This window comes from Myiozetetes cayanensis, unplaced genomic scaffold (genome assembly GCF_022539395.1).
Source record: "Myiozetetes cayanensis isolate MyiCay16 unplaced genomic scaffold, myiCay2020 scf4, whole genome shotgun sequence".
Classification (NCBI taxonomy): domain Eukaryota; kingdom Metazoa; phylum Chordata; class Aves; order Passeriformes; family Tyrannidae; genus Myiozetetes; species Myiozetetes cayanensis.
In genome coordinates, this window is record NW_026087631.1 from 19,049,996 (window position 1) to 19,077,011 (window position 27,016).

The following is a 27,016-nucleotide window of genomic DNA, read 5'->3' on the forward strand; positions in this document are numbered from 1 at the left end:
ACCTGGAAACTGTACTAATAGGTTAGTGCTTCAAGAGGGAGATCATCCTCCCTTTTTCTGACTCATTGCAATAAATCAATGATAATAAATTGAATTGATCTCCAAATGCAAAACTTAGGACAAAGTTCTTCTGATGTTTAGAAGATGACTCATACTCAGGACTCAATTCCCTCTGCAGTTTTCCTCCTCAGAAGAGGTAGAAATGTGGCCTTACTTCCTGCTACCATTTCAGTTAATGCTAGTAGTAGGGGTAATTAAAAGGGCAAGGCCTTCCTCTTCTCATCGAGCAATCTGTGAGATGAAACATTTGTGTCATGGTTTCCAGTGCAACAACCATGAAACAGAACTGAGTAGCTGACTTCTGAAATTGCTGCATGTCCAGAGAGAAAGGGTGCAGTTGTTTTGTTTTTTTTTTTTTTTTTTTTTTTTTTTTGTGTGTGTGTGTTTGATTTTGTTTTATTTTGTGGGTTTTTTTTTGAGAAAAGGTTGTTTAGCATCTGCTGAGCCAAAACGATACCTACTCAAACATCCCATTTAACTCACTCTTGTGTATTTTAAGAATGAAGGTAAATACAGCTATATAGTAATATATATAAAGTAATAGAGATAGGTAAATGTAAAATTATCAAATTATTTTAAATGGTATAAAATAGCCATAGGTAGAGTTCTTTAACTTGCATTTTGAACCACGGAATGTAAAATTGGGAGGATTTATTTTGAAATCTATGATTAATATTTGTACTTGTGGGCTTGTAAAAGTATGGTAGGCTATGCAATTTTAACCCTTCTCTGAAAGTTTTTTTGCTTTTAGTCTCCAGGAATTTCCCAGTGTAACCAACTGCTCAAGCACTGCAGCCAGAATCCACCTTAACTTCCTCCTTAACTTCAGTGTAGGCAAGATCCAGTTTTAATAAATGACCTCGACTGAGATCTGCCTCAGGACATAAAATTGTAAGAACAAGTCTAAATGAAAATGCACTATTGATCTCTATCTCCCATTTAGAAACTGAACTAACAGGGAAAGACAGGATGCTTCTTTCTGTTTGCAGTGTAAAGACTTTTCTGGTTGTGCCTAATATGCACTAGAATTCATACTGAGACAAGGTTGCTCATGAGTAGTTTCTACACTTGTTGGCCTGATTAACATTCAATGGCCACAGAGTTCAGCAAGTAGGGTGTCCACCACAGTTCAAACTCAATTGATGTGAGTTGTTCCCAATGTGTGTATCGCCTGGATCTCAGAAAAGCAATTTTTCTTATAAGAAGTCAAGTACAGAAGGATCCATTCTTTTGATTTGTTGAGCTTTCAGCAGAATAATGGAATATATAACTGGGAAGGACTATGTGAAGTCATCTGGCCAATTCTGTTGGGCTGAGGGAGGACTAATTCCAGTGTATCATAATGGACATATGTTTTGATAAGACAGGTTAGAAATCACTAGTAATGGTAAATCTACCATGTCCTCCCACTGCTCCTTCTCAGAGCAGTTAGAACCTGTTTCCTAACTTGTTATGGAGAACTGTCTTACTGTCTTGCTGCAATTTAAGATGTTATTTCTTGTTCTATTCAGCAAGGATTTGGAGCTACTTACATGTATTTGAAAACTATTATATTCCTTCTGCAGACATCTTTTCTTTTTTTTTACAGAGAAAAAATCTCACTTCCTTAAGTCTTTTCCCTTAAGTCATGCATTATAGACCTCTTGAAACATTTTTCTTGCTCTTTTCTTGTGTCATTCAAACCCCTCCATACTTGTCACACAATGCAGTAGCTGAACTGGGATAGAATATTCTCGACAAGAAGACTGAAAGTATTACTTTCTGTGATCTTTTTACTTTTTTACCTCATTCTTCTACATTCTAGTGCAATTTGCAAACTTCAAGTTTGCATCATCCAAGTTGTGAATGAAAATATCAGCACCTGATGTAGGAGAGAACCGAATGGAATAATTTTCTAATCCCTGCTTCCAGCTTGATAATGAATGATTATTATATACATTTGACAACTAATCATCAAAAAGATTTTTATCCATATAATAACTTTAATATAGCAGTTAGTAATTTAGCTGTGAGAAAACCCCGCAAAGTTTTTGGTACTCTTTTACTATAGTTAAAATACATAACATTTTTTTTCTGCTCCATCTGCAAAGTGTGTTTACAGGGAGATCATACTGATTTCACATAATTTTTTCCTGAAAAATGTACATAAGTTGTTGCTCACGTCTTTGATATCTTGTGGGTATTTATATGCACATTTTCTCTGAGAAACACTCTGCAGACTAGTCAAAACAGAAAAAGTAGAAAAATGTTCCAAGGAAAGATGTGCTCTATCTCCATTTTTTTTTTTTCCCCTCCAGAAACTATTATATAATTCAATATCTTGATTCAGCCCTGCTCCTCCCGGGCTTACTGTTGGGTGTAATCATATTGTGAATTCTCCTATAGGAAATTCCTTGGGAGCACTGACTGCAGCAAACTGCCACTTCTTGTTTTATTTAAAGAAAAACATACACAGTCATTCAAACTTTAGCCACTAACTTCCTGATTGAAATGGTAGTCTTTAAATGTCTTAGAAAGGTTTGTAAGTGCTAGTAGACTTTCACCAAATATTTTTATTAAACTATTTACGGGCAAGCCCTCTAATACATGCAGATGTAGACTTCAATGAAACACGAAAGATGAATCCAATTCCAGTATTGTACAAATATTAGTAATATAACAGGAAAGATTTCTTACCGTGTAAAACCAAAATTTAACTATGGGAGCATTGTAAAACTCATAAATCTTCCTTCCAATAGGGATCATTCTGTGCCTGCTCTGAACTTCCTCTTCCTCCTTCTTTCTTGAGGACTCTCCATTTCCTCGTCCCAGCATTGCCTAAGAGGAAAGGATATATTTGTGTTCATTTCTCTGTGAAAGACAAGTTAAACTATTTTTTGAAATGTCAACAGAAAACAGTTCAAAACTTTTCTGATTTCTTGATCTTGAGATAAAACCAGGTGACCACAGCTGGGTGTAAAATGCTTTGTTCTCAGACTATCTTTTTTTGGAGGAAAGCTGTTCTTTGATACATTGAAAACTGAAAAAGCCATGCTTCGGGCTCAACTCTCAGCTTCAGAGTAAAATTCCTGAATGGTGAACTAAAAAAAAGATGTGGAGAACATTTATCCTTTTTTCTAGTATGGACAGAAACATTTTTACCTGACAACAGCTTTTTGTGGTGTACTTCTACATAATAAATAGAAGCAGACAGAAAACACTTAAGGTTTGGTTTTAAACAAAGAGAAGTTCATAAGAGACTGAGAAAACAGGGGAAAAGATGAGTTGGCAGTTTGCTTGATAACAAAGCCAGTATCTCTTTTTATGCTGATCACTGGATCTGGCACAAGTTATGATCCCACAGTGAACTTCACATGGATGTAAGAGGAGTGACTAGTACAGCTCACAGCATTGAGGTCTTGGATTGAAATATCCATGTACATGGTTGTAGCTTGTTCTATAGTGAAGTTTCAGACTGCTCATTCAGTGACTCTGTTAGGCTTGATCTCACTGTTACCACTGCAATTCAGACAAACTGAAGAGCTATGCTGAGCTGCAGGAACACGGGCTTAAGAGGTCCTCATCTGTAAGTACAAACTTAACAGTCAAAAGAAGGTAGTATTTTGTTTACTCTTAATTTCATGATCCACTGTAGGGAGGTGGAAGAACCAAACTATATAATCACAGAAGTTAATGCTTAAAAGAAGGCAATCCTTTGTATTTGGAATGTAATGTGATCTAATAAATGCTAATTCTTAAGCAATTATTCAGCTAACAATAGACTAAGAGTGGATTTTAGGTCACTGTGCCCTGAGCAAGTTCTTACTATTTAGTTTGTGGATGCACCTCTGGAATGTAGCCCTCCTGCACATGGAAGCATTTGCAAGAATTGAGACATGACTGTCCTAAGTATGCAGCGGTTGCATGATGATGCTTTTATTTAAATGATTCTATAATGTTTTTCTACAAGTGATGGAAGTACTTCCTACTTATGTTAACTGAAGCAAACTTTCACCTTCTGTGAAGATAGCATTGTTCTCATCTGCAACTTAAATATGTGGAAAACTAAGAGAACAATTAGATGCCATATGTAACGCCTTTCAATAAAAAGGTCCTTCTTTTATCTATCTCTGCGCTCCCTGATTCAACAGGGTGTTCAGCACATACTTAACTAATCAGTTTCATAGGAGCTATTTCATGTTCTAGACCCCTGCAGGAACTGGTGATGCACTTCTCACATATTCAAAAGGAAGAATCACCATCTAACCTTTTCTTCCTTTTTCTACCCCATATGAAGCTGCACATATACATCTTGTTCCTGTGAAATAGTAATTTGTAATAATAATAATAATAAAGACAAACTGATGAGTATGTTTTCCTTTCTTCCAGTCAGTACAGGTATTTGTAATATTATTAGGAGGAGCCCCTGGTGGTCTAGTGGTAAGGGCGCGGCGCTGTCACCACGGAGGCCCGGGTTCGATTCCTGGTCAGGGCCACTCCCGGGCAGGTGGGGCTCGTTAACCCTTAAAAAGGCAACCCACCTACGTCCTAAGGACCTCGCTGCCACCGTCCAAGTTCGCTTGGCCCCGGCAGATGAACCTTAGGATTAAAGGGTGGGCTCAGTTCCGCGCACACTGTGTCTCACCTAAAAAATCCAATGCGCAGGCTGGAAGGTGTAAAGACCTTCCCCGGATCTTCACTCATGAAGACTGGCCATTATTATTATTTAATATTATTAGGACTGTGTTTGGTACCATATGGCTCCTGCCTAATATTTCTCTTTCACTTAATTTATGCAGTAAGTTTTTCCTCTAGTATTACTACTACTTAAGTGGACCCTTCTACTTTTCTATTTGACTACACATGGATGTTACCCTGCAAATTTTACAACAAAGATTCAAGATAGAAACTAACCTGCTGGGACCCTTGCAAAACTATAGCTTGTTTTGATGTAGTTATATATTTCCTTTACCTTTTAATGACTGAAGACTTTTAAGTTCACATCCATAAGTGTAGATAAACCAATTAATATTAAAAATCCTCATGTTGGCTCTCATACAGAACATAAAACCCCTTAAAAGTCCATCAAGATTTTTATGAAATGTAAAAGGACAAAGTGGCTGTTAAGCAGAGGAGAAGGGTTCTGGTAGTTAAGCATATAGCTTGCAAGAATATGAGACTTACTGAATATAACTACAACAGTAGAAGTTATACAACCTCTACAGAAGGTATCATTACCTGAACACTACAAAACCAAAGTGATTCTTTGATCTATATTATGGATTGTTTATATGGGTGTGGGGAGAGGAGAAGTGGAATAAGATCTGAATTTAGGAAAATTATAGCCTAAGAAGGTACTAATTTCTTTTCTTCTCCCTACCTCCTGATGCTGTTCAGGGAAAGCTGCCATCTGGAGCTACAGAGTTTCTGTACATTTTCCCAAGGCTTTGTCTCTGCTGTCCTCTGGTGCTCAGGAATTTTGCAGCAGAGTGAAAATGAATGCTGGCTACTTTAACAAATGAGCAATGCTGTGCTTTAGTGAAAGGGATTATTTTACAGAGTTCAAATCGTTCACAATTTTACAAATTTACTAATTCTGAGACAGACTTAGTTCTCAATGGAATCAGAGAGTTGTGGATGTTTTTATGTTAATGCTCTTTCAGTATCTGGATTTATGTTTTAGCTCATGAATTCTGATTTCCTGTTTGCTACTGCTTTCTTGTTGATAATGATGCTGTAATTTTATCTCATTATAGTTACTTTTTAATTAATTGTATCATATAATACTATCTTCTCCCCTCCCCCATGCTACAGATGGGGAATTTCTCTGAGATGGCTGTGGATTAGATTTGACCTGATCTTCCTGACTGTTAATTATACCTCAGTATTAACAAACCGAAAAGCTTCCCCATTAGAAACATTCAGAAATAAATGTGTCAACAGAATAACTGCAGTGCCAAATGTGAACAAATGTTTTCCTTGGAGCAGGATGCAATAGGGTGGGAATAACTCAACACACTGCTCTGTGTGGGCGGCCTCTCTCTCTCTCTAATACACGATTTTGTCTATGATTCACCAATGAGTCATGCAAGGTAAGCTCGACTGCAGCTCTGCCTCATTGTGAAGTACAGTACAACTGCATCATTTCAGCCTGAGGGGATTGATGTGCATGGAGTTTTAAATGGAGGTTTTTCTAATCAGGGTTATTTGTTGTTGGGCCAGCTTTTGTTTTATGTAATTGAGGACCATTTGCTGATAGGGAACCAGGATAGTTTGGGATTGTGCATTTTTTGCATTAATATATGTTAATATCCTAAGCTATGTTTATTTGTTCTATAATTAAATAACAGGAATTTCAGTCCTGCTAGAACAATTATAGGCTCTTCCAATTTCATTCTGAGCAAAATCTAGAAGCTATATAGAGAATTATCCCCTATTCACACAGAACTGGTACATAGTTGAGTAGCTATACCTCTCTCAGCACACTCTGCTGTATCCTACACTACGTATGAAAGTGCTGCCTCCACGGCAGTTGTTCTGGGATTAATGTTCTCTGCTTTGAAATATCAGTAGAAAAAAAAAATTCAATGCCTTTGATTTAAAGATGTGTAAAATTGGATTTTCCATGTGCTTGATGGTTCTTTAAGGTGAATACAGAGAAGCAGGGCTAAAGTGCAAGAAGCTGTCTTCCTGGCTACTGAACAGGTCAAAGAACATAGACAGTGCCAGGGCTGTTGTGTGGTGGTGGTATAGAGTGGGAGGTTTCCAAAATCCTTGGAGAAAGAGAGGAATCTCTCCTTGTGCAGAGAGTCAGCTCTTCTGCCTAGTGACGACCAGAAGTGTCTCCCTATTCCATTTTCCAGATGAGCTGAATGGGTGCCTTGCTGCTGGCATGTGAAATACTATGAGACTCACCTTCCACTGGGAAGGGTGAGCTTGGCTAGGGGTACTAGGACATTAGTTCTCAGCCTTTCCTATGTTAAGAACTGTATTTTTAGTGATATAATTGATATAATATTTGGTTATTTCTCGTCATGGAGCAAAGGCTAAGCATACATACTAGAGGTGAACAATGTGATCCCACAGGCCAACAGAATTAGCTTTGCTGCTGCGGAAAAGTCCTAATTCAGACACTGAGACATGCCCATGGAAGTCCAAACTCTCTATTTATTGTGGAAAATTAGAGCAAAATGAGCAAAAGAACAACCGAAACATCTTCTAAAGGACTTAGGTGAGTTATTTGTGTTCTGAAGTAAAACCATTTACTGGGGAACTCTAATACACAAACAATAAGGCACTGAATCAGGGTTATTTTGGGAAATAGGTAGACTGCTGGGGTTTCTGACTAACCTAAAAACATCAGTGGTTATCAGGCCCTGATTAGGACATTTTACAAACAGAAAATATCCCTGGCCTTTAGACTTCAGTTCCCTTTTATTCCTCTGTGTTTAATATTTAGGATTAATGACTGGCAGTTCCATGAATAAATTCCTTGGTGCTGAGAAGCATTGATGAAAGCAGTATTCGAGTGTATCTTTGTGACTAGCCACTACAGTCTGTTGCTTAGCATCTAGGTGTTAAAGAAATGTGGGCCTAGCACTCTCATATATTTGTTTTAAAGTTTAAAGCAGGTGTGAATAACAAGGAGCTTACAGTGAATAAACACAACATCTTCATAGTATATCCATATGTTCAGCCACCCAGTAGACCCTTTGAGAGGAGCACAAAGCAAATACATACTTGCATGCAGATGCACCCATGTGGAGACTTGCTTGCTGCTGTGTGATCACATTATTCTGTGCATATGAGGTGTAAAACAGTGAAAAGATCACTGTAGGTCTGTAACTCATGCAGTCTGCACAAGTGCAGTCCAGAGGAAGAAACCGACTCTTCAGTCAGTCTTTAATCACCTGGGCTTAACAGTGCAAGACGCACAAGCCTTCACAAGAAATCAGTGAATAGACTTGACTAGATGAGATCTATTTATCTTCAGTTTAGCAGAGAGAATATGAGTGTAATATAATAGGAATAAAGACCTGAGAAGTATTCATTGGTGATGACTAGAAAGAGAGGCAAATTGTTTCAATAATACCTCATTTGCCAGAGAAGGGCTTTTGAGGTGATTAAATGATTTTAGTACAATCATTTTGTTTGTCAATCTTGAACAAAGGTCAGAAACCCAAACCATGGAAAAATTTTGAAAATATTTTAGACAATCATTCACCAATTAAGTAAATGAATAAAAGAAAACTGTAAAAAAAATGTTTGGTTGTCCTGAAAAGAAAAAAATTGAAAAAAAATACACAGGTCATTTTGACTACAATAGTTGCAGGCTATGGTTAGGGTGAGTGACTGATCTGTTAAACCAGAGTTCAGATATGGAGTAAATGTTTATGATATAACATCACAATGAATTATTATTCTTAATGAACTACGAATAAGGTACCTTTAATATACTAAGGGATATTGTGGGTAAAGGGAAAGTTCACAAAGGACTTCCCAGTCTTTCAGGCATCCTCTCATCAGTAGAGGAGAAACCTGATCTAACATCCCAGACCATTTGACTAAGGCTGGAACAACACAAAACTTCAATCCAAAATATTTTCTAATATTTAAAACATGTCAGGTGACTAAATAAAACCGCCTATGGTATCTAACCACAGACATTCAAAGATCTCTTTGCCAGCAATTATTTTCTCCTCACCACTGAGGAACACCTATGCAAAGAAGCAGTGTTAGAAGCTCTATAGCGTGGTATAGATTATACACAGAAATATAAGTCAGCAGTGGTGTACCAAAGATAGGTTTCAGTGGTGCTGGACTCCACAGGAACAGGTCTTATTTACAGAAAAGCCTGTAAGTGTCTGAAACTTCATTAGAATGATGCACCAAATTTGAAGGAGTTAAGGGTAGAGTCAGTGACAGAAAGGAGCAATAAGACTGTCAGCACATGGAAGGGAGAAGAGAGGGAACATCTAAGATTCATCTGGAAAAGCAGATCCAGTGCACAGATCACTCCTTTGCAGCAGAAGTCAGAAGGGATAAAAGAAGCAATATTGTAGACAAGAAACCAGGAGCTGGGATAACAACAGAGAGATGGAAAAGACATCTTCCCCAAATTTCTCCCCATTGCCAAGAAAATGGCAGCTTGCAAAGTGCTTATTTGATTTGAATAGGCACTTTATAAGTGGATCAGAAGCCAGGGATAGTAAAATGCCATCAAAAGCTAATGAGCAGAGAATGCCCCATTGCTTCCATTGCTGCTATTCTGACTTCTGGTCCTTCCCAACCGTCAGGTTCTTGCCTGCAAACAGGTCCTGTAGGTGGGTCTTGTGGGCTGCTCCTTCGGCTTGCCTGCATATTGGGTCCTGTAGGCAGGTCCTTCTGCCTGCCTGCAGTCAGTATCCTGTGGGCAGCTCCTGCTGTTTGCCTGTGGGAAACAGTCTGGGTTTTTGCCTTTTTTTATTAAAAAACAAAACAAAACAAAACAAAAAAAACGTAGCCAGGAAAATCCCTTTTACTTCTATGCCTCTATTCTGACCAGCTGGGACTGAGTTTTAAGCCTTTTCAAAGACATCACAATCAAACTCAAACAAACGCAAAACAAACTAAGCTAAGGCAGATCTGATAGCCTGTCTGTTAATTGCCCAAATTAAAACTGTCAAACAACTCTGAGAACAAGAGACTGGAAGTAGATGACTTGTATAATTTTCAAAGCTTTAGCTGTTTGATTCCCTTTGTGGTGCAAATTATTCCTCTGAGGCTATGTTGTTAATACAGACAAGTCTCTTCTTAAATAAATCTGCTGAGCTGCAGAAGCTGAGCTGTCTAGGTGCTTGTTAATGTCTTCCATGGATGAAAAACTGGATGTGTTTGTGTGAAAGGTAATGACCACAAATACAAAAAGAATTTTGAAAAAAGTTTTCATCATTTATCTGCCCTTTTTGCACACTTACTTGCCCTCTAATGAAGTTAACTAAAGGAAAAAAAAACTTCTGGCTTCTATGAATCACTGGACATTTCCAACAAAAGATAGACTTTACAAGTTCCTTTTCCACCAGAGAGGACCACACATCATAATTGAATGCTTCTGAAATCTCATTCATTTATTTCAGACAATGTGGCATCAAACTGAGTCAAATTACGAGACATTATACCACAACATGATTCATCAACATCACCATGCACTGCTGCAACATCAAGACAAAATGATGCCAACTTGTGTGATTTGAGTACCCATGGAGGAGAGGGGAGTGTGAAGAGTGGTATCCTATCATCTCCTAAATTTAGCCATCAGACAGTATGCCATGCCTACAGAGGTAGGAATAGCGAATTGACAGCGCTGAGACTGATGATTTATTGTCAGCACTTACAGTGAGTTCCATGTCTTCCTCATCTTTTTCTTTCACTGGCTTCTCTGGTTCTTCTGGCTCTTTTTCTTGAAGATGGATCTCATTGGCCTGGGACATGTAGGGCATATCATCTTTGTTCTTGAACTCCAAGCTGAGGATTGAAGGAGGAAGTAGAATTCCTAGAATTACCTAAAGCAATAATAATGATAACAATAATCATCACAGAAAGTAGATACGGTCATAATGGTTACTTAGTGTCAAATGGAACAACTCCCCTAGGACATTTAGGAAAAGAAAGATATGTGTGCATGTGAGTTTCTACAACAACATAGCATTTGTCATTTGGGGTAATGCTATCAGGGTAGTGAAAAAAGCATACAACTTCTACTAGTGTTATTGTGAATGCTCTTGAATATTTTATCTGTTTGTGCCTTATTGCATATCGCTACATACCAGAATATATTTACAAAATATTATATAAGGTCAGTGTAAGGTGGGACCATGCAGGTGTTTAGACCTTGGACCTGCAAATTTCTGGATTTTACAAAATAGAAAATATAAGCGTAAATTGCAAACAAGCAGTATTAATTTCTATATAGAGGATTAACAGGTCTCAAGCTTTCTGTGTCCAAGCTTAATGCACACAGGTAGTCAAAGTGTGTGTGCTGATGTGCTTAGATATGTGGTTCCCTTAAATTTTGCTTCAGTAACCAGGCAGCTGTGTAATGGTCATGTTAATACCAGTTCATTCTTTTCTGCCTTCCCCCTCTTATGATGCAGAAATTACCTTGTGTAGATATATAGGTAATGAACAATGGTTGGGGTTAAATCCTTAGTATAACTGAATAGATATCATAATAACACAAAGAGAAGTAGCTTGTCTGTATTCACATGCACAAGAAATCTCCAGGTCATGCTGTAATCTTTTGGAGAACGATTTTGTCATAAATCCCTCCCTAAAGACAGTGTAACCAGATATTTAGCTTGTTGGTCAGGGAGGATGACTGCTTGTGCTCATCATATTAGCAGACAGCCTGTGTGTTGTTGAAACCATTCAAATATGCAATTAGGAGCAGCTAATGAATGCCATGCCCTGTCTCAGAACAGTTACTTACACTGCTCCTGCACTCACAAAAGCATGTGTCCAGGGAGAGGGGGTTACAGGCAGACCTGGCTTCACAGAGAGGCTATTTTTAAAAACAGGCAGGATTAACAATTGCCTCTGCCCCTTCCATTGGTGCCATACATCTCTAACAAAATTCTAAAGGATTACATTCAGTCTTCCTACCATTTGTCAGTTTAGAAGAAACTTGTTCTTGGGAAATAAACCATGACTTATGCTTGCAAATTTATTTCTCTGCCTTGGTTGCCTCTTGCTCATGTAGCTTGTAGCCTGCTTTAAACATGCCCTGCTAAGGAGCTTCAGTGGAGTAAAACACAGCCTAGAAACTGAATAAAAGACTCTTGTGAAGCTCTGATGTTTCAAGAAGCTGAAAGGAAAGAGCCTGTTATCTTCAGTTATTCACTATGAAAGAAAGGTCCATTTTATGGCTTAAGATACGTATGCTGAAAAGAGGAATGCTGAAAAGTAGGAAATTAGTTGCTGCACTGTACCCTGTGCACTCAGGTTGAATATCTGCAAAACCAAACAGGGAACAAAGCAGCTGTCCCTCTGAAGGGCAATAGGCCTGTGAGTAAAGCCATAGAAAATAGGTAGTAGAAATGTCTCCAAATGTGAGAATGTTTTCTATCTGTAGCAGAACAACACCATGTAGAGGTCCTGAAGGAGGATGATGAGAATGCTATCAGTTACTTGTTCTAATTTGTCGCTGTCACTAGATTAGACAGAGTATGATAATGATACATGTACTCCTAACCATTCTTGACATTACTAAACATCTTTTCACACAGCAAAGCAGCTGAGCAATTACTACTTTTCACACACCCAACTAGTGCAGGAGAGACAATCTTCATACTGAAAATAATTCTCAGTGATCTAGGAGGAAGAGACAATTCCTGGTTATGTTCTGATTGGTAAATACTTTGGTGAAGGTGAAACATGATAACCCATGGACACAGATTAATCTCCCAGAATTCACCTTGCTCTGTTAGCAGTTTTGTCAACTGTGGAAGTAAAACTTTAACAGCTTTGAAAATTGAATTGTCCTCTAGATCCTCTAAGGCAGTCCTTTCAGGTCAGTCATCAGGAAGATTGGCAAGGGATTGCAAGGAAATGTGTGCTGCTTGCTTTTGTCTGCTATGGGGAAGGTTGTTAGATCAGCACCTTTAACTAGTGGTTAATTCACTTACACATCCTTTCCTTTATTTATCTCTAGAACACGTAGCTAACTCCTCAAGTATACAGGCAGGATGACACAACGACCTTCTGGCTCAGTTCTTATTCTGATAACCAGTGCCAGAGGGGGCTTTGAGAAAGGGAATGAAAAAATTAAGTAATGTGCTTTGAACTTAAGTTTGAGACAAGCTTCCTGCTGAAAAACTGAACACAGGAAGAATATACCCTGCTCAATGTCATTGCTAAAAAGAACCTGAAATATTGTTAAATGAGACAGTTATTACTGTTTATTAGAACTTCTCTGAGTGTTTATTTTATTTTAAAGCAAGAATCACCTTTAGGCCAGAATTTTTGCGCATCCGGAGACGACCCATCCACATATCTGTGAGCAGCATTTGGCTGCAAGTGTGAGCAATGAAGTCCCTGTGCTTGGCTGCCACTGCAAGCTGCAGGCATGTGGCATTGCTCCAGTTCTTCAGCTCATAGGTCAGCAATTTCATTGCCAGTTGTTCATCCTGCTTGTACGACTGGTCCAACAGCTCCACTGCCAACTGGCCGAAGTCCCTGTAACAGAGGGACATCCGTTCACTCCCATTAGCCTGTGTAGGCCTATGCAGAAAACACCTCTCTGCAACTGACAGCCTCTGCAAGGGGCACATCACCTTCCATCATGCAAATTGTGATGTCAACTGTACATATGGAAACACACATTTTCAAATGTGAGTGGCTAATGTTAGGCATATAAATAAGTGCCCTGACTTAGCTGTGATGAACACCCACACCTACCAGCTGTCTACTTCCACCTACCTGCCCACCTCCCTCACATTTTCTAGCTGAAATCCTCTGGTTATCTGCAGCCTAAAGTATTGTTTCTGTGCTGTTTGTCCATGGCTTCATGGTGAAGGGACCATGGAAAAAGGAGCATCCAATATCCCTTTTTAAATTCTGTGCCTCAGACTTTGAACCTCAGGAAAGATTCTTATGGAATCTAGTATCTTGCCTTGCTCATTTAAGCATGAGTTCTTGATTAAATAACACTTTTGCCTGACTAGTATGTTCCTCAGGATTTCAATAACTGTTCTGCTTGGTATGTACCAAGTGTGTTGAAAAAGCTCAGAGAAATATTGCGGCCTGACTCTTGAGCCCACAGGGAGAACACATAAACAATATAGATATTTCATTGCCTTCTTGACACCTTCACTTTCAGAAGTAACACTGCAAGACACTTTGCTACTCTGGTAGACTGATTGTTTAAAGGCCATTCAGATTTTCTCTAAAGGGACTTCATTTTCCCTACAAGTTAGAAAAGACAGCCAGGTACAGATAAGAACATTTTAGGCAGGTTCCCCAGACTCTCTTCGCTCTTCTTTTTTTCCCTTGGGAAAGTGTACAGGAAAGGAAATTCACCTGGAATTATGGTTCAGCTCTTGGGATATGTCATCCACCATGTCATTTTCCGATGCTTCATGGGCCATGGCTTTGCAGAGTTTACAGGCCACCAGTGCTTTAGCCATAGCCTCTTCCCCATGTTGCCAAAAGAAGAGGGCCATCTTTTGACGTTTCATCAGCACAGCCCATACCATCAGCTCATGGAATGGGAAGGGAAAGTGATTGATCTCAGGGTCATCCATATCAATATCAACTTCTTCTTCTTTTTTCTTTGTTGTTTTTCTCCCTCGACGCAGAGGAACATCGTCCTGTGAAAATTGTAGAGAATTTTTTTTCATGAAGGAACTGAATCAATTCACACAATTAAATGAAGTCAGTACCTGAGATGTCAAATGCATTTTCTGCAGGCCATGCCCTTCATCTTTTTTTTGGACAAAATATTTAACATAGGTAAACAAAAAAAGTATTGGGGATGCAATGTAATTAAAAAGTCAGTAACAGGAAAAAAAGCCTTGAATTGTTACTCTGAGTTGTTCATGCACCCTAATAACACAGAGCACAATCTCACAGTATTCAGAATCATTTTGGAAAAGCCACCATTACAATAAAAGTTAAGAGTTTATTCCAAATATAACATCTGTTGTAATCCACCTGCCTCATTCCACCTCTAGAAAGTATATATCCAGAGAATATTCTGGTCTGCTGAAGATGCCCTCCATGCTTATTCTTGCATTTTCTCCCTTTATCCTCTTACAAATACAACAATCTCCCTTCTTCACTCCTACTCTGCACATTCATTCCTTCTTTCTCCATCTCCTTATCGTTTCTATCACCTTTAGTTTCTTTCTCATTTTAGCATATTGCTTTTTTCAGATGAGCGGACCTATTCTGAAAACACTACTATCTCCTTGAAGCATTGAGGTAGCCAAAAGTGCCAATAAAACCCAGAGAACTTTGGCCTATATAAAGATATCTGCATCATTCTTCACAAGTATTTAATTTTCCTGGACGTGTTTTGACATTATATAAATATCTCACTGAAATTCTCCTTGGCCTGACAGATTGAAATATTTTGTTTAATCCTTATGAAAAAAAAAGATCCCTAGAGGGGGTAGAGCCCTCTTTTCCTTTGTCTATCTGCTGGACTTTTATTAAGAAATGTTTCTTAATCTAGCCCTTGTGTAAACTAGTTATCTTGGTGAAAAATATAATTCATGCCTTCATTACAGTGAATTTAAGCATTTTCTGGATATAGCTTATATTTGTCAAAGAAGGAAAAGATATCAAGATTTATCACAGGTTGCCTACCTCCATTCCCAACAGTTTCAGGGCTTTTGGCTGTACAAAAAAAAGTTGGAAAAACGTTATTTCTCCCAGAATAGTAATAAAAAGTTACAGCTATTTGTGCATACATATGTACACACATATATTGTGATGCAGATAATAGAACATAATATATATGTAATGTAATGCAATGTAATATAATAAACATAAATATAATGATCAAATAATTGCACATATACAGTTATATCAAGCTTGAGTTTGATCCTATTTCACCAAAAACACAACACAAGATATACATTTGGATTCAGGTACAAATTGCATCTGGTTAGGGGCTGCTCTAGTGGGAAAGAGAGAGGAATTACTGATAAGATATGCAGGGGTTTCTCTGGAGTATATCAGTGTTTTGGCCATTGCCCTGGCACACTCCTATTGGCTTTTGTGGAGCTGCTCTGGGAGTTGGTTCAATGTTTGTGAAATCACTACCCAAATGCTTTTCTTGATGGAGTGACTATGGGAAAGAACTCCCTTCCAGCAACTACAATTACTGTCTTTTCTTTCAAATGTGAAGAATAAAAGTTTAGAGAAAGAAACAACCCCAGTTCATATGGTTGTCTGCAATCATTTCACAGAGCTGTTGCTATTTATAGCCACTTACTACTACATCCAATGGTGTGTATTGCTAAAATATGAACTGAGATAGAAAATTAAAATGTGAGGTAAAAATACACGAAGGAACTACAAATCTTACTCGGAGGAGTTGAACAGATTTTTTTTCATACTGGATTGCATCAGTGGCAATATGGATCACAATAAACACCTTCCGTGCTTTGGAGAGGCAGTAAACTTACTTTGGATTCACAGTGCTGTAATCTATTGAACACGAAACCCACCGAAATACTGAACAATGGCTTGGACATGGACTCACTGACTGTTGGAGACACATCCAAACAATAAAACCAGTTTTGAGTTAGGGATTCATTTGTCCTGAGACCTTAGGCTACATTAGAAGATGAGCCATGAGATAGGAGATGCATCTAACAATGCACAAGTTTTTCAAGTGTAACTCAGATGTCCTATACTATTATTTGTGCAGGTCAAAAGACTGGTCTTTTAAAAGCTGTTAATACTCATAATTACAGATTTTAGAGTCAGTGGAGACAGTTTTATATGCTGGTCTGACCAGGGCAGCAGAACCCAATAATTTTTTCATTAAATTAATAATACCCATAGTTTGTATCAGTGTCTGGTTTGGGATGCATTACAGTGAGATAACTGCTACCTACATAATGGAAATGAATCTGTAGGCTGCATACTGTGTGTATGTGGATTCCTCCCTATCTAAAATCATATAAGAAGATATGGTAATCCCTGCCATGGGTACAGTCATCCAGATGGCAAATAACTTATTTCTTACCCTCTTGGGACCAAATAAATTGTGATACAATGTTCTGAACCGCTTTCGGGTGTAATTACAGCGATATGCTCCTCCCATCAGGTACTCTATCACCAAACCAATATCAATCAGACTTATTCGATAATCAGGAGGTAAGTTTCCCTGCAATTAAAAAAAAGATGGTGGAAGAAGAAGAAATGCTTGTTACTGGAATTTTTAAATGTACTTTATAATGATGTTAGAATAAAAAAAATAAAATGAAATAGTTAAAAGCAGGAATGTTATGCTGGTTAATTAATTCACCTTAAAATAGATCCAACCGAAACCTGGATATTCTCGCTTGGAAAGAAGACATAGGTTAAATAAGAAGGTGAAGAACTTTTTGTAAGTAACAAAAAATAACAGTGCACAGTACTCATACTCTTCAGCTGGGGAAACAAGGAACATAGCTGCAGAACAAAAAGCATGAGGATTGACACACTTGAAAGGTCAGGCACAGTTGCTGGACTCTAGTTCTGCAAGATAACACCTTATCTGCATCACCTGTCACCCACAATCATCTTGGCATCTCACATCTCTTCTGGCATCTCATTGGACTGCCTCATTGGAACAGAAAAGTTATGGTAAAGTGACATCATGCAACATCTTTTGGTCACATGGAACCAGTTCCTGTGTGTGATTTTCCCATTCTGCAGTGTTTCCTTCCCGTGTTGCAGGAAAGGAAGGGCAGGAGGCAAGAGTGGTGTTACCATCTCTAGAAGACTTACACAGCTCACGAGCTATTATTATCTAGTTGCTAGATAAAATCAGAGTCTATCAGTATTTATTCTCGAAGTGATGTTCAAAGAACACTTATTCTAGCTTAAATTCCAGACCAAGAATGAGAAAAGCACCTGTATGTATGAAAGTTGCAATAAAACTGTCCTTAATTATTTTGGGTTTTCTTTATGAAGAAAACTACAGTCATAGCAATTTTCCTAGATTGTTCCTACTTGAACACCTGATATATCTTATTGAAATCCCCTTAAAACATATAGTCTTGCTACCTAACTTCCAGCAGAGCCATGGAGATTGTCTCCCAAGAGATGAACTTTTCTTGTGGCAAGAGTCATTAGCCGGATCCTGGAGAAGATGTCTACATAACTGCCCTTCCATTTATTTTTCTTTCTTCTCCTTTGTTAAAATACATATATGATATCTTCAGCATGTACCTTTCATTTTGAATGGAAAAAGAATGAGTATGTCCACATTTTACTGCCCACTATGCAAACTCCCTTGCAGATATCTTTCTTCTCTTCACTGTCAAGCCTGAAAATGGCACCACTGAGGTTATGAATTCTCTGGTACTTACAGCTTGCAAAACTACAAACAAAGATTTCAGCAACAGATTGTCTTTTTCTGCATATGGATCTGACTCTGCCTTTGAGTTAATGGGGCAATGCTATTCTCTAGCTGCAGTAAGCCCAATGGGACACCTGGTAGGCTAAAACAATTTCAGGCTGAACTGCACTCACGATGTGCTGGTGAAGTCTCCTGGCGTTCTCTGGCAATGAAGAAACAAATCCCCAGAATGGGCACACCTGCTCTTCTGTTCCTCCCCATGGAATTTCACAAGGAAAACTCTGATGCCTTTATTGGAGGAGAGGACTAATGGGAACGGAATGAACACAAATGAAAGTTGCCTTCTTCTCGAACTCACTGCTTCTGAGTTGATTGGATGACAGTTCAGTGAGCAGTTCTCTACCAGAAAAGAAGGCATGATTCAGCAAATTGTAAATAGCTCACCTGGATCTACAGACCTCACTAAGAACCCTGCAGATTTACAGAACCCTCTCTTCTGGATGTCACTGTGCAAAAGATGGGACTACAAAATAAAGGTGCAAAGAGCGGCAAATTATTCTTCTGTATATTGTGAGTGGTAGCCTTGGAAAAGGCGAATATTACCCTAATAAAAAAATTATTTTGTATAGTCAACACTGCAGAAGGACCAGAAAACTGTAATAGTTAGCTTCAAAATTTTTCAGTGCACTGTAATAAAGTAATCTAATTTTCTATAATGATATACAGCACAGATTACAGTGAGCCTGTAGCTCTTTTTATGTGTTCATTAGAAGGCTAGTAATTCACATGGAGCAATTTTATGACTGTCATGTCTTGCTGGAAATATCTGCGTGTCTGGAGATATCTGCTTGGCTTCTCTGCAGATGTGCTTATTAGATTCAGAGCAGAGAATCACTAATGGAAAGCAGATGGTAACTGGTTCTGAAAAAGACATAAAATGGATGCTAAGATCCTCCTTCCTCTTCTACTTCAGCCAGGAAGTGCGATTCTTATTTCCTGCCCTGCTGCCACAGTACAACCAGCATGCTGAAAAGGCTGAGGAAGGAGAGAGGGAGGTGGTGCTGTGGTGTACCATGCCTAGCAATCAGCTGGGATTCCAAGGTTCAGAAAATCAGGCAAATTTGCTGCCAAAAATTGAGCTGCTAATCATTTTTAAGTAATGTCCCTTAGCAAATCCTTTTGCAATCTTCCTAATTTTGTCTAATTTGATGGGTGGGGGAATTACTACGCTTTGCAAGAATGTGTATTATCTTAGCTAATTTGGACTAAAAAATTTTCATAATGAACCATTTAAAGAAAAATAACATCTGAAATTTAAATGAAAGATAAATGTAAAAATTCAGTTTTAAAAAAATAAATTCTGCTACTTTTGTTTGTTTTTTCTCCAAAGTGTTTTTCTGCCTCTCCAATTTTTGGAGAAGAGAAAAAAATCCTTCCACTGATCTTCATCAGCTAGCTGAGGCAGGGAAGGATTTAAAAAAAATAAAAAAATGTAGAGGGCAACCTCCACTTACAGACAGGGTGTCCAGTACAGCCACTGCCTGTTTCTTTCTGCTTAGCATGGGTGCATCAGCATGTACCATCTATGGAAGGCAGCCAACCCTGTATGTGAAATTCTTGACACTTGACAGGGGATGTCAAAAAGGCCATGATGAGAAAGATGCAGGTAAATTTGTCCCTGTATGTATTTATGGAATTGCGAGGACTGAAAGGTGATATGAGCACAGTTGTCTCTAAAGCAGAGTCATTATGATGTATTTTGTCTTGTTAATACATGAAGAATTTATGCATGTTTTGATTACTGTAAATCCTTTGAGACTCCGAATCCAGGCCTTTACAATATGCTGCCCAGGCTAACAGTCCTCACTGCAATATTTGGAAACACAAGGGGAAAATAAATTGTTGTATTATGTTTGTCCACTCTCATACATGTGTGTGAATATGAAGCTGCCACAAACAGGATGTGGTAATGTGACTTCTGTTGTTCTAATTATTTGATTTATTAAGTAGGCAAAGTAGTCTTGCAAGCAAAACAAAACAAAACAACCCCCCTCCTACTTATTTATACAGTTACATAGTAAAATTGCAGCAAATTAAATACTGCTTCTATGACTTTTAAACATCCATTTTTTATGTGAGAATCCACAAAGATGCAAATGTAAATAATTTTTTTAGCATACACTGCATTGGCATACATAGCTGCATTAAACAGTGCAGGTTCTAACTAATTCTAATAGTGCAGTCTCAGTATGTGTACTGAGATGTATGCATAAAAGCACAGTGTATTTCATATACTTTAAGTGTAGTCTCAAGGTGACATATTACTTATTTTTGTATTTATATTTTGTGATGCTGTAATTAAATTGAAGAGGTTAGGTGTCTGGCATCAAAATACACACAAACTCAAAAAACTAGCATCAGCAGTGTGGTCTGTCTCTCACACATGGTTGGCCATTTAACTGTCAAATAGTGATGTTTCCATTAAGAAGTTATTTCCAAGTAGGCGTTTTCATTTAAGCTGTTGTCCAATCTGCTGACTGATTTATGGCTTGGTTGACTGGTACGGGATCGGCTCATTTGGCAGGGCTATGGTAAGCTATCACTTCTCTCCGTGAACCACACTTGTTCCTCATCACTGACAGAATGAAAAATACAGCCCCAGTGGAGCAGTTTTCTGATGAAGGTGCTGAAAAGCTGCACCAGGCTATCTTGTTCTTAAAGCTCTTGAGTATGTTTATGAGAGCACACACTGACTTCATGTAGTGGGAATTACTGAAGATTTTAGTTATGGACAGAGGAAAGAAAGATGAATTTATGGAAAGAAGACTATCATGTAACATCTATCAGTCATTGTGGAAAAAATAATGTCTTTGAATAGACTTTGAAAGTCTATTTAATGTTTATCCATATATGGCTGTGAGTACCAATTGTCTTTGCCTACTTTGATGCCTTTTTTGATGATTTTTTTTCCCTTAAAAATACATATTTTTTTTTAGGGACTCAGGAAAAAGAGATTTATATTGTTTAGTTACTCAGCACAAAAATTACTGTGCCTTTGAAGAAGGTCTTGGAAAGGTTATTCTAGGGGAGAGAAGGAGTTTGGAAAAGTATGTATTTTAAAGTATAAGAGAGATGAGGCCTCTTTCTAACTCTTATAGGCATATAAATAACTGCATAGTTAGTAAAAAAATATTCTGGCAACTTGGGCTTCAGGAGTAGTATCTAGTCTAAATGCATTCCAGTTTTACTCTACTCCATCCAAGAGGATTTGTGCTTAAGAACACTTTCAGTTTCTTTGTAGGCATTTCACACTTTTCAAAGGTGACTTTATATAATATATATCATTGGACAACGAAGACGTCACACAACACACTGATCAAAGAAAACCACCAGAAACTCCCTAAACATAGTTAGGGATTATTCTGTAGAGTTATTTAATAGAAAGATGCTATAGGACACACTGCCACCCTCCTCCCCTACTTCACTTCACTTCTATTCAGCTGTCACTGATGGAAGAAACCACTAAAACCTATACTCTTAGAAAAAAATGTTCTTTCCTTTTTCAGTTTTCTATCTAGTCCCATATACAGAAACATCCTTTCTCAATATGCTACCCTTGAGGTCCCGATTACATGATGTGCAAGGTTGTAATCTGTACATGTTTTGGGAGAATATTCAAGCTGATGAGGTCAGTTGCAGACTCAGTCTCCTTACTTGATCTATATATTTAAAGGATAAAGGATTTTTATTCATTGCTGCTGCTGTAACACTTTTAATCCTGAACATATTGGTAAAGGTATTTGATATCTCCTTCCTGCCACTATCCCTTTCAGTGTTTCTGTCCTGCCCTTCTAATGGATCTTTGTAATTCAAGATGATTGAAATCAACGTGCTAAGGAGCAGGGGAAAGCTGCACTACTCCGTTTTTATATTTCTGCCGAGGAAGATGGCTACAGTGTACCACACAATAGAGAATGAGGAACTGTTTCAACAAAGCAGGATCCAGCACAAGGATAAGGACTATTTTACAGGCTTGGAAGTAAACTACAACATAAAAAGTAGCTTTGACAACAGTTGCAGGTATGAAAAAACAGAAATAACAGCATAAATCCATATATATGTAAGAGCCTACAATTATGCTAACAGAAGCACTATTACTCAGGCATCTAAAACCACAGAGAAAGCAAGGCAAATAACTTGCTAATTGTGCTTTTTATGCAAAAAGTTCATATTTGGTGCATACAAATAGGACATTCTGTACTGACAGGCAAAGGAGAAGGCTCTGACTTAAAGCTCATGCAAAGCAGACATAGTATCTAGCTACAAAAAAGCAATAACAACATTATTTTCAACCTACCGTCTATTGGACTCTTACCTTTTTGACGTCCCTGACTAGATGATGCAGAGTGTTGGATGGTCCATGTCTCTGCAAAGAAAAAAATGAAGAAGAAAAAAATAATTTTGCATTGTCCAAAACCCCACAAAATGTAAATGGAGATTTAGTAGTTTAGAAATCAAGGAGTTGAGAACACTTCAGTTGTACAGTGTTACCAATTAAAAAAAAAAAAATCAATTATAAGGTTCAATTTCAGCTGAATTCTCTTTTGTACAAAACCCTTCCATAAGAAAGCCCTAATACTGCCATACTGGATGAAAATTAAGGACCTATATACCAGATTAGGCTCCAGGTTTAGAAAAAGCAGGAGCACAGCACAACATGTACAACCTCTGGGAAGGAGTGGAAGGAAAACAGCTGCTTTAGTGTCAGCCTTCCTGCACTCAGGACCTCTGCTCCCACCGTTGGTGGCTCACAGTAGATTAGGTGGGCATATTACATTATTTGAGAGAAAAAGCTAAGTGATAATGGGGACTTTTGGAAAATTTTTGCCTTGTGCATGATCATGTAATTATAAAACAAGTGGGAGCTAGAACAATGAATACAGAGACAGAAAATTCACCTTAGGTTGGCCCTACCGTATTGTACAGTTCCTCTAGCCGGGAGATGGTGAGAAATCGATGCATGCTTACTCCATTTTCTATGAGCAATTTCACAAAATCCACTCTGTCCAACACCAGTGCATCCAGCATTGCTTGCTCAAGGGAGCCCACCTGCAAAGCAAGCGATTACTTGAAGCAGTTCCTCGGCATGGCAGGCCTATATCCAGCTGATTCAGTCACCCTGGCGCAGGCAAGTAACACTGACAAAATTCTGAGGGTTGCTCTGCTACACTTAAAATGGGATAACCACAGTTTTAGTCTATAAAGTTTTCCCTGGCTGGGGGCTGCACTTCAAAAATGAATGTCAGAGTGCTAAGATGAGAATACTTTAGGAAAACAAGAGTAGGATCAAGGAACAGGAGCTCAGAAAACTTGTGACCACACCTCCACCCTATGCACTGTCTCATTATTTACTTTATTTCTTGTTTTCCTGTCAAACATTTTATTTATATTGGAAATATTCATTATGTGTACACAGACACCCTTTAATTCTGTCTTTACTAGTATTTTCTTCTGTTTGTGGTGTGAAAATGTGGGGAAACTCGGACACCCAGGAAACAGAAATAACTTCACAATTTGCATTTCTTTGAAAGGCCAAATGCAAGAGGTCTTCTTACACAAAAACTCTTCTTTTTATCTCTTGTAGGTCAGAAGGTGTCAGAATGATGAGAAATTATCTCATACTTCCAGCTTTTAGCTTGCAAAATGACTGCAGCTTGCTGCATTTATGAAAATTTTTGCTGTGATGTGATGATGAAGAGATAAAAATAAGAGCAGTTTAGTGCCATTAAAATCCCTCCTATGTTTTGATGCATACTTATGTCCAATATGTTAGCCAACATAAATAGTTCTATTCACTCCAAAACTGAAAATCAAGAATTTTTGAAACTAGCTTTAAGGGGCAGCAAATTTCAGAAGCTACATTTAAAGCAAGGATATTTAAACATAAGCTTTTCCTATTGTTAAAATTTTTCCATGGGGAGTTGTGAATGCTCATGTAATGATAATGTTAATGACTATGATGAAATAAGTGTTACAGTAGTGAATATTCTGATTCAATTGCACCCTCTGAGTGAAGATAAGGTGGGCTTTAAGGAGATAAAGGTAGAAATAGAGTCCTTCTGTTTTTTTCTGGGTGACTTCTACCACTGTAAAAACTGCAGCATAGTTTGGGAGTTGAGTACTCCTGTTCCCCACGCAGAGGAATATTTATTTACAGCCCTGTGACTCCTGCAGAGAATCTCTTGCCCTGTCTTCCCTGGGAATGGTGCTGGCCAGGGACCCTGACACTGGAGCACAGATGTGAAGTAGACAGATTGATGCAGAGCAGCAGCGAGCACAGAATTAACAGCCCATCTCTGGTGACACTCAGGAGCTGATCGGCTCCTGTGATTGATCTGACCTCCAACATTCATGCAGCTTATTTTTGGCATCAAATCATCCTAGAATTCAGTATTTGCATACAAAACCATACTGGTGGAAAAGTAAAAAGTTTTGCCTTTCCTTTAGTTTATAGCCTAGCACTGAAAAATGGCTGTACAAAGACATCAGTTTTTCTCAGCTTGCAGAATCATTGCATGGTGGTATAAATCTGGTACTTTTCATTTTTTTTTTCAAAGATATGGTTTCCCACTGTTGAGGTATCGCTAGATGTCACCATTTCCTTGGACAAGAAAAAACACATTAACGTCTCTATTACCGTGCCTGCCTTCAGCATCTGTGAATGGGAACTGCGTGTTTGGCTGGGAGCACGACCCAGCATATTTTAAATTGTGTTAAAACCACCACTGCCAACAGAATGGATTTAATGTAGTGTAGGGTTTAAAGCGTTTCCAGTAGAAGATGCTGTATATAGGTATATACTGTACCGGCCACTGTTGCCCGTAAATAAAGATCTGACTGCGAGCGATGTCTACTCTGTTCCAGGCTAGTGCTAGGCTCAGCTGGTCGGGAGCAGATGCGTTAGCCCCTGTATATACAGATAGGGGTGCAGGTAGGAGAGAAGGAGAAAAAAGAAACAAGACATTAGACTCATTATGCCATGGTAATTTCTCTTTTTTCAGAAGTCTCACAATGTCCCTGTCATTTCTGCAACTGATCTCATATTAAACCAAAATCAAACGTTCTATCGTCCCTGTAACAAAATACTGATTTTCAAATCCGAATCTATGGTTCTCAGGTTGTCTTATAAACATTAATTAACTGATTTCCCTCCTATCAGATAGGAAGCAAGAGAACAAGCCAGGTTGACTGAGCTGCAGGAATACACACACACACACATACACATGTGTGCACACAGGCACACACAGACATACGCCTCTAGCAATTACAAGCAGATTCATCTCATACAGACACCACCAATTTCAGTAGTTGTGCATTTTTTTGCCCACTTTATGGATTTCAACTTGATATGAAGCATAAAAATTTCTTCTCTGTCTCTTTGTACTGCAGGGTCTTGGTGAGAAAAAAATTCTCTTCACATATGTAATATTCACATAAGAAAGTATTCTATAAAGCTGGTGTCAAGGTATAATATATCCAAATTAAATAAGAAACTCTGCAGATGATAAGATGGGTTTGGAGCTGTTTGTTTTTGGGAGGGAGGATATGTTTATCCCTGTAGTTTTAATGGACACAGTGGGACATTCCTGCCCTGCTGTGTTTTTTTAATATTTCATGGTTCTCGGCTGATCTGTAAAAATGAAACAGCATGTGCTTCAGTGTCACAGGGAGAACTGGCCTGAATGAACTGATCAACCAAATACATAAAGGGCCCGCTGACTTTTAACTACATATATGCTTGCAGTGGTTAGGTGATTTTATAAAGGTTTATTTTTTAATAAGACCTCATACCTCCACTGGTTTTTTGTCTTTATTAATTCTTACACTGTTACCACGGAGTGAGGATAAATAAAAGCTTTTCATTACTTCAAAGCATTTCTGTCTCACTATTGAAAACCACACACTTTTTCAGTTGAAAGTGGACTCTGAAACTGGAGGCATGGAAAACACTAAGCTGGTTGCTGAAATTCTCTGTGAAGACCTAAATTAAAATCTTTGCGAATCTTAGTCTATAGTTTAATTTCATAACTCTCAACTTTGAAGATGTTGCCAAATACTTGGCAATATCTACAGCAAATGTTTGGGAGATGGCAAATTGTAGATCATCCAGATCTCATTCATACAAACATGAGCTCTGATAAAAAGGTAGGCAAGGCAGGAACAGAACAACTGAAATAAATGAAGAAGAAGAAAAAAAAAGAAAATATTTCTGTGACTTCTGTGAGTAAGAAGTAACAGGAAGGTCCCTATGTGTAAGACACAACTTCTCATTGCTATATACTGCAACACAGACAAAAGCTCTCACAAGAGACCTCATGGGGGATGCCAATGATATCTGAAACTTTTGGAGTTCCTACACAAGCAACACAAAGCATTCAAGAACAGAAAATATTTACCTTTGTGAAGGGCAAAAATGTCTCTACAGATTTATTTATTAAAATAGAAAAAAAATACCCGCAGTGAGTATGATAGTACAGATAGTACAAACTAAATACAGAGAGCAAATAATGTTCTTCCCTGTTCTGAAGCAAAAAAGCAGATCCCCTCATTGGATCTCCTCCTTTCCATTCATGTGCCTGTAGAAGAAGTGAGAGCTTCAGCAGATGCTCGAGCAAGCTCTTTGGTGAGCCATTCAGGAGGCACATGGGTGAGCTCTACAACCCAGGGGCAGTGATGGTGATCCCGCAGCCTGACATCATTTTGCACATGCGACAAGGAAGCTCCACTTCCCTATGTTTCTCAACTGACTGCAGCCTACAGTCTGGGTAGGCAGGGGTGCTGCCTGTTTAGAAACTATTTTGGACCAAGAGAGGATCAGATAGTCTTGGGGAGGGAACTGGGCTACTTACACTACCCTCACTT

The 27,016-nt window shown here is 38.4% G+C and overlaps 1 protein-coding gene across 12 annotated transcripts in view; it reads right to left on the reverse strand.

Moving 5' to 3' along the window:
• The window catches only part of TRPM3 (transient receptor potential cation channel subfamily M member 3), a 411,043-nt gene that overhangs the window by 39,237 nt on the left and 344,790 nt on the right, over positions 1–27,016 (reverse strand). For 6 of the 12 annotated variants that reach the window (XM_050328972.1, XM_050328965.1, XM_050328977.1 and 3 more), the window contains 11 exons: positions 24,961–25,061; positions 23,069–23,203; positions 22,470–22,520; positions 17,057–17,092; positions 16,775–16,915; positions 15,385–15,414; positions 14,095–14,384; positions 13,023–13,251; positions 10,413–10,580; positions 9,344–9,469; positions 2,737–2,877 (listed from right to left, as the gene is read on the reverse strand). In XM_050328972.1, the coding sequence (XP_050184929.1) occupies positions 2,737–2,877; positions 9,344–9,469; positions 10,413–10,580; positions 13,023–13,251; positions 14,095–14,384; positions 15,385–15,414; positions 16,775–16,915; positions 17,057–17,092; positions 22,470–22,520; positions 23,069–23,203; positions 24,961–25,061 (1,448 nt within the window). The remainder of the gene's footprint in view (positions 1–2,736; positions 2,878–9,343; positions 9,470–10,412; positions 10,581–13,022; positions 13,252–14,094; positions 14,385–15,384; positions 15,415–16,774; positions 16,916–17,056; positions 17,093–22,469; positions 22,521–23,068; positions 23,204–24,960; positions 25,062–27,016) is intronic. The other 6 variants (XM_050328966.1, XM_050328969.1, XM_050328970.1 and 3 more) reach the window with 3 other exon arrangements.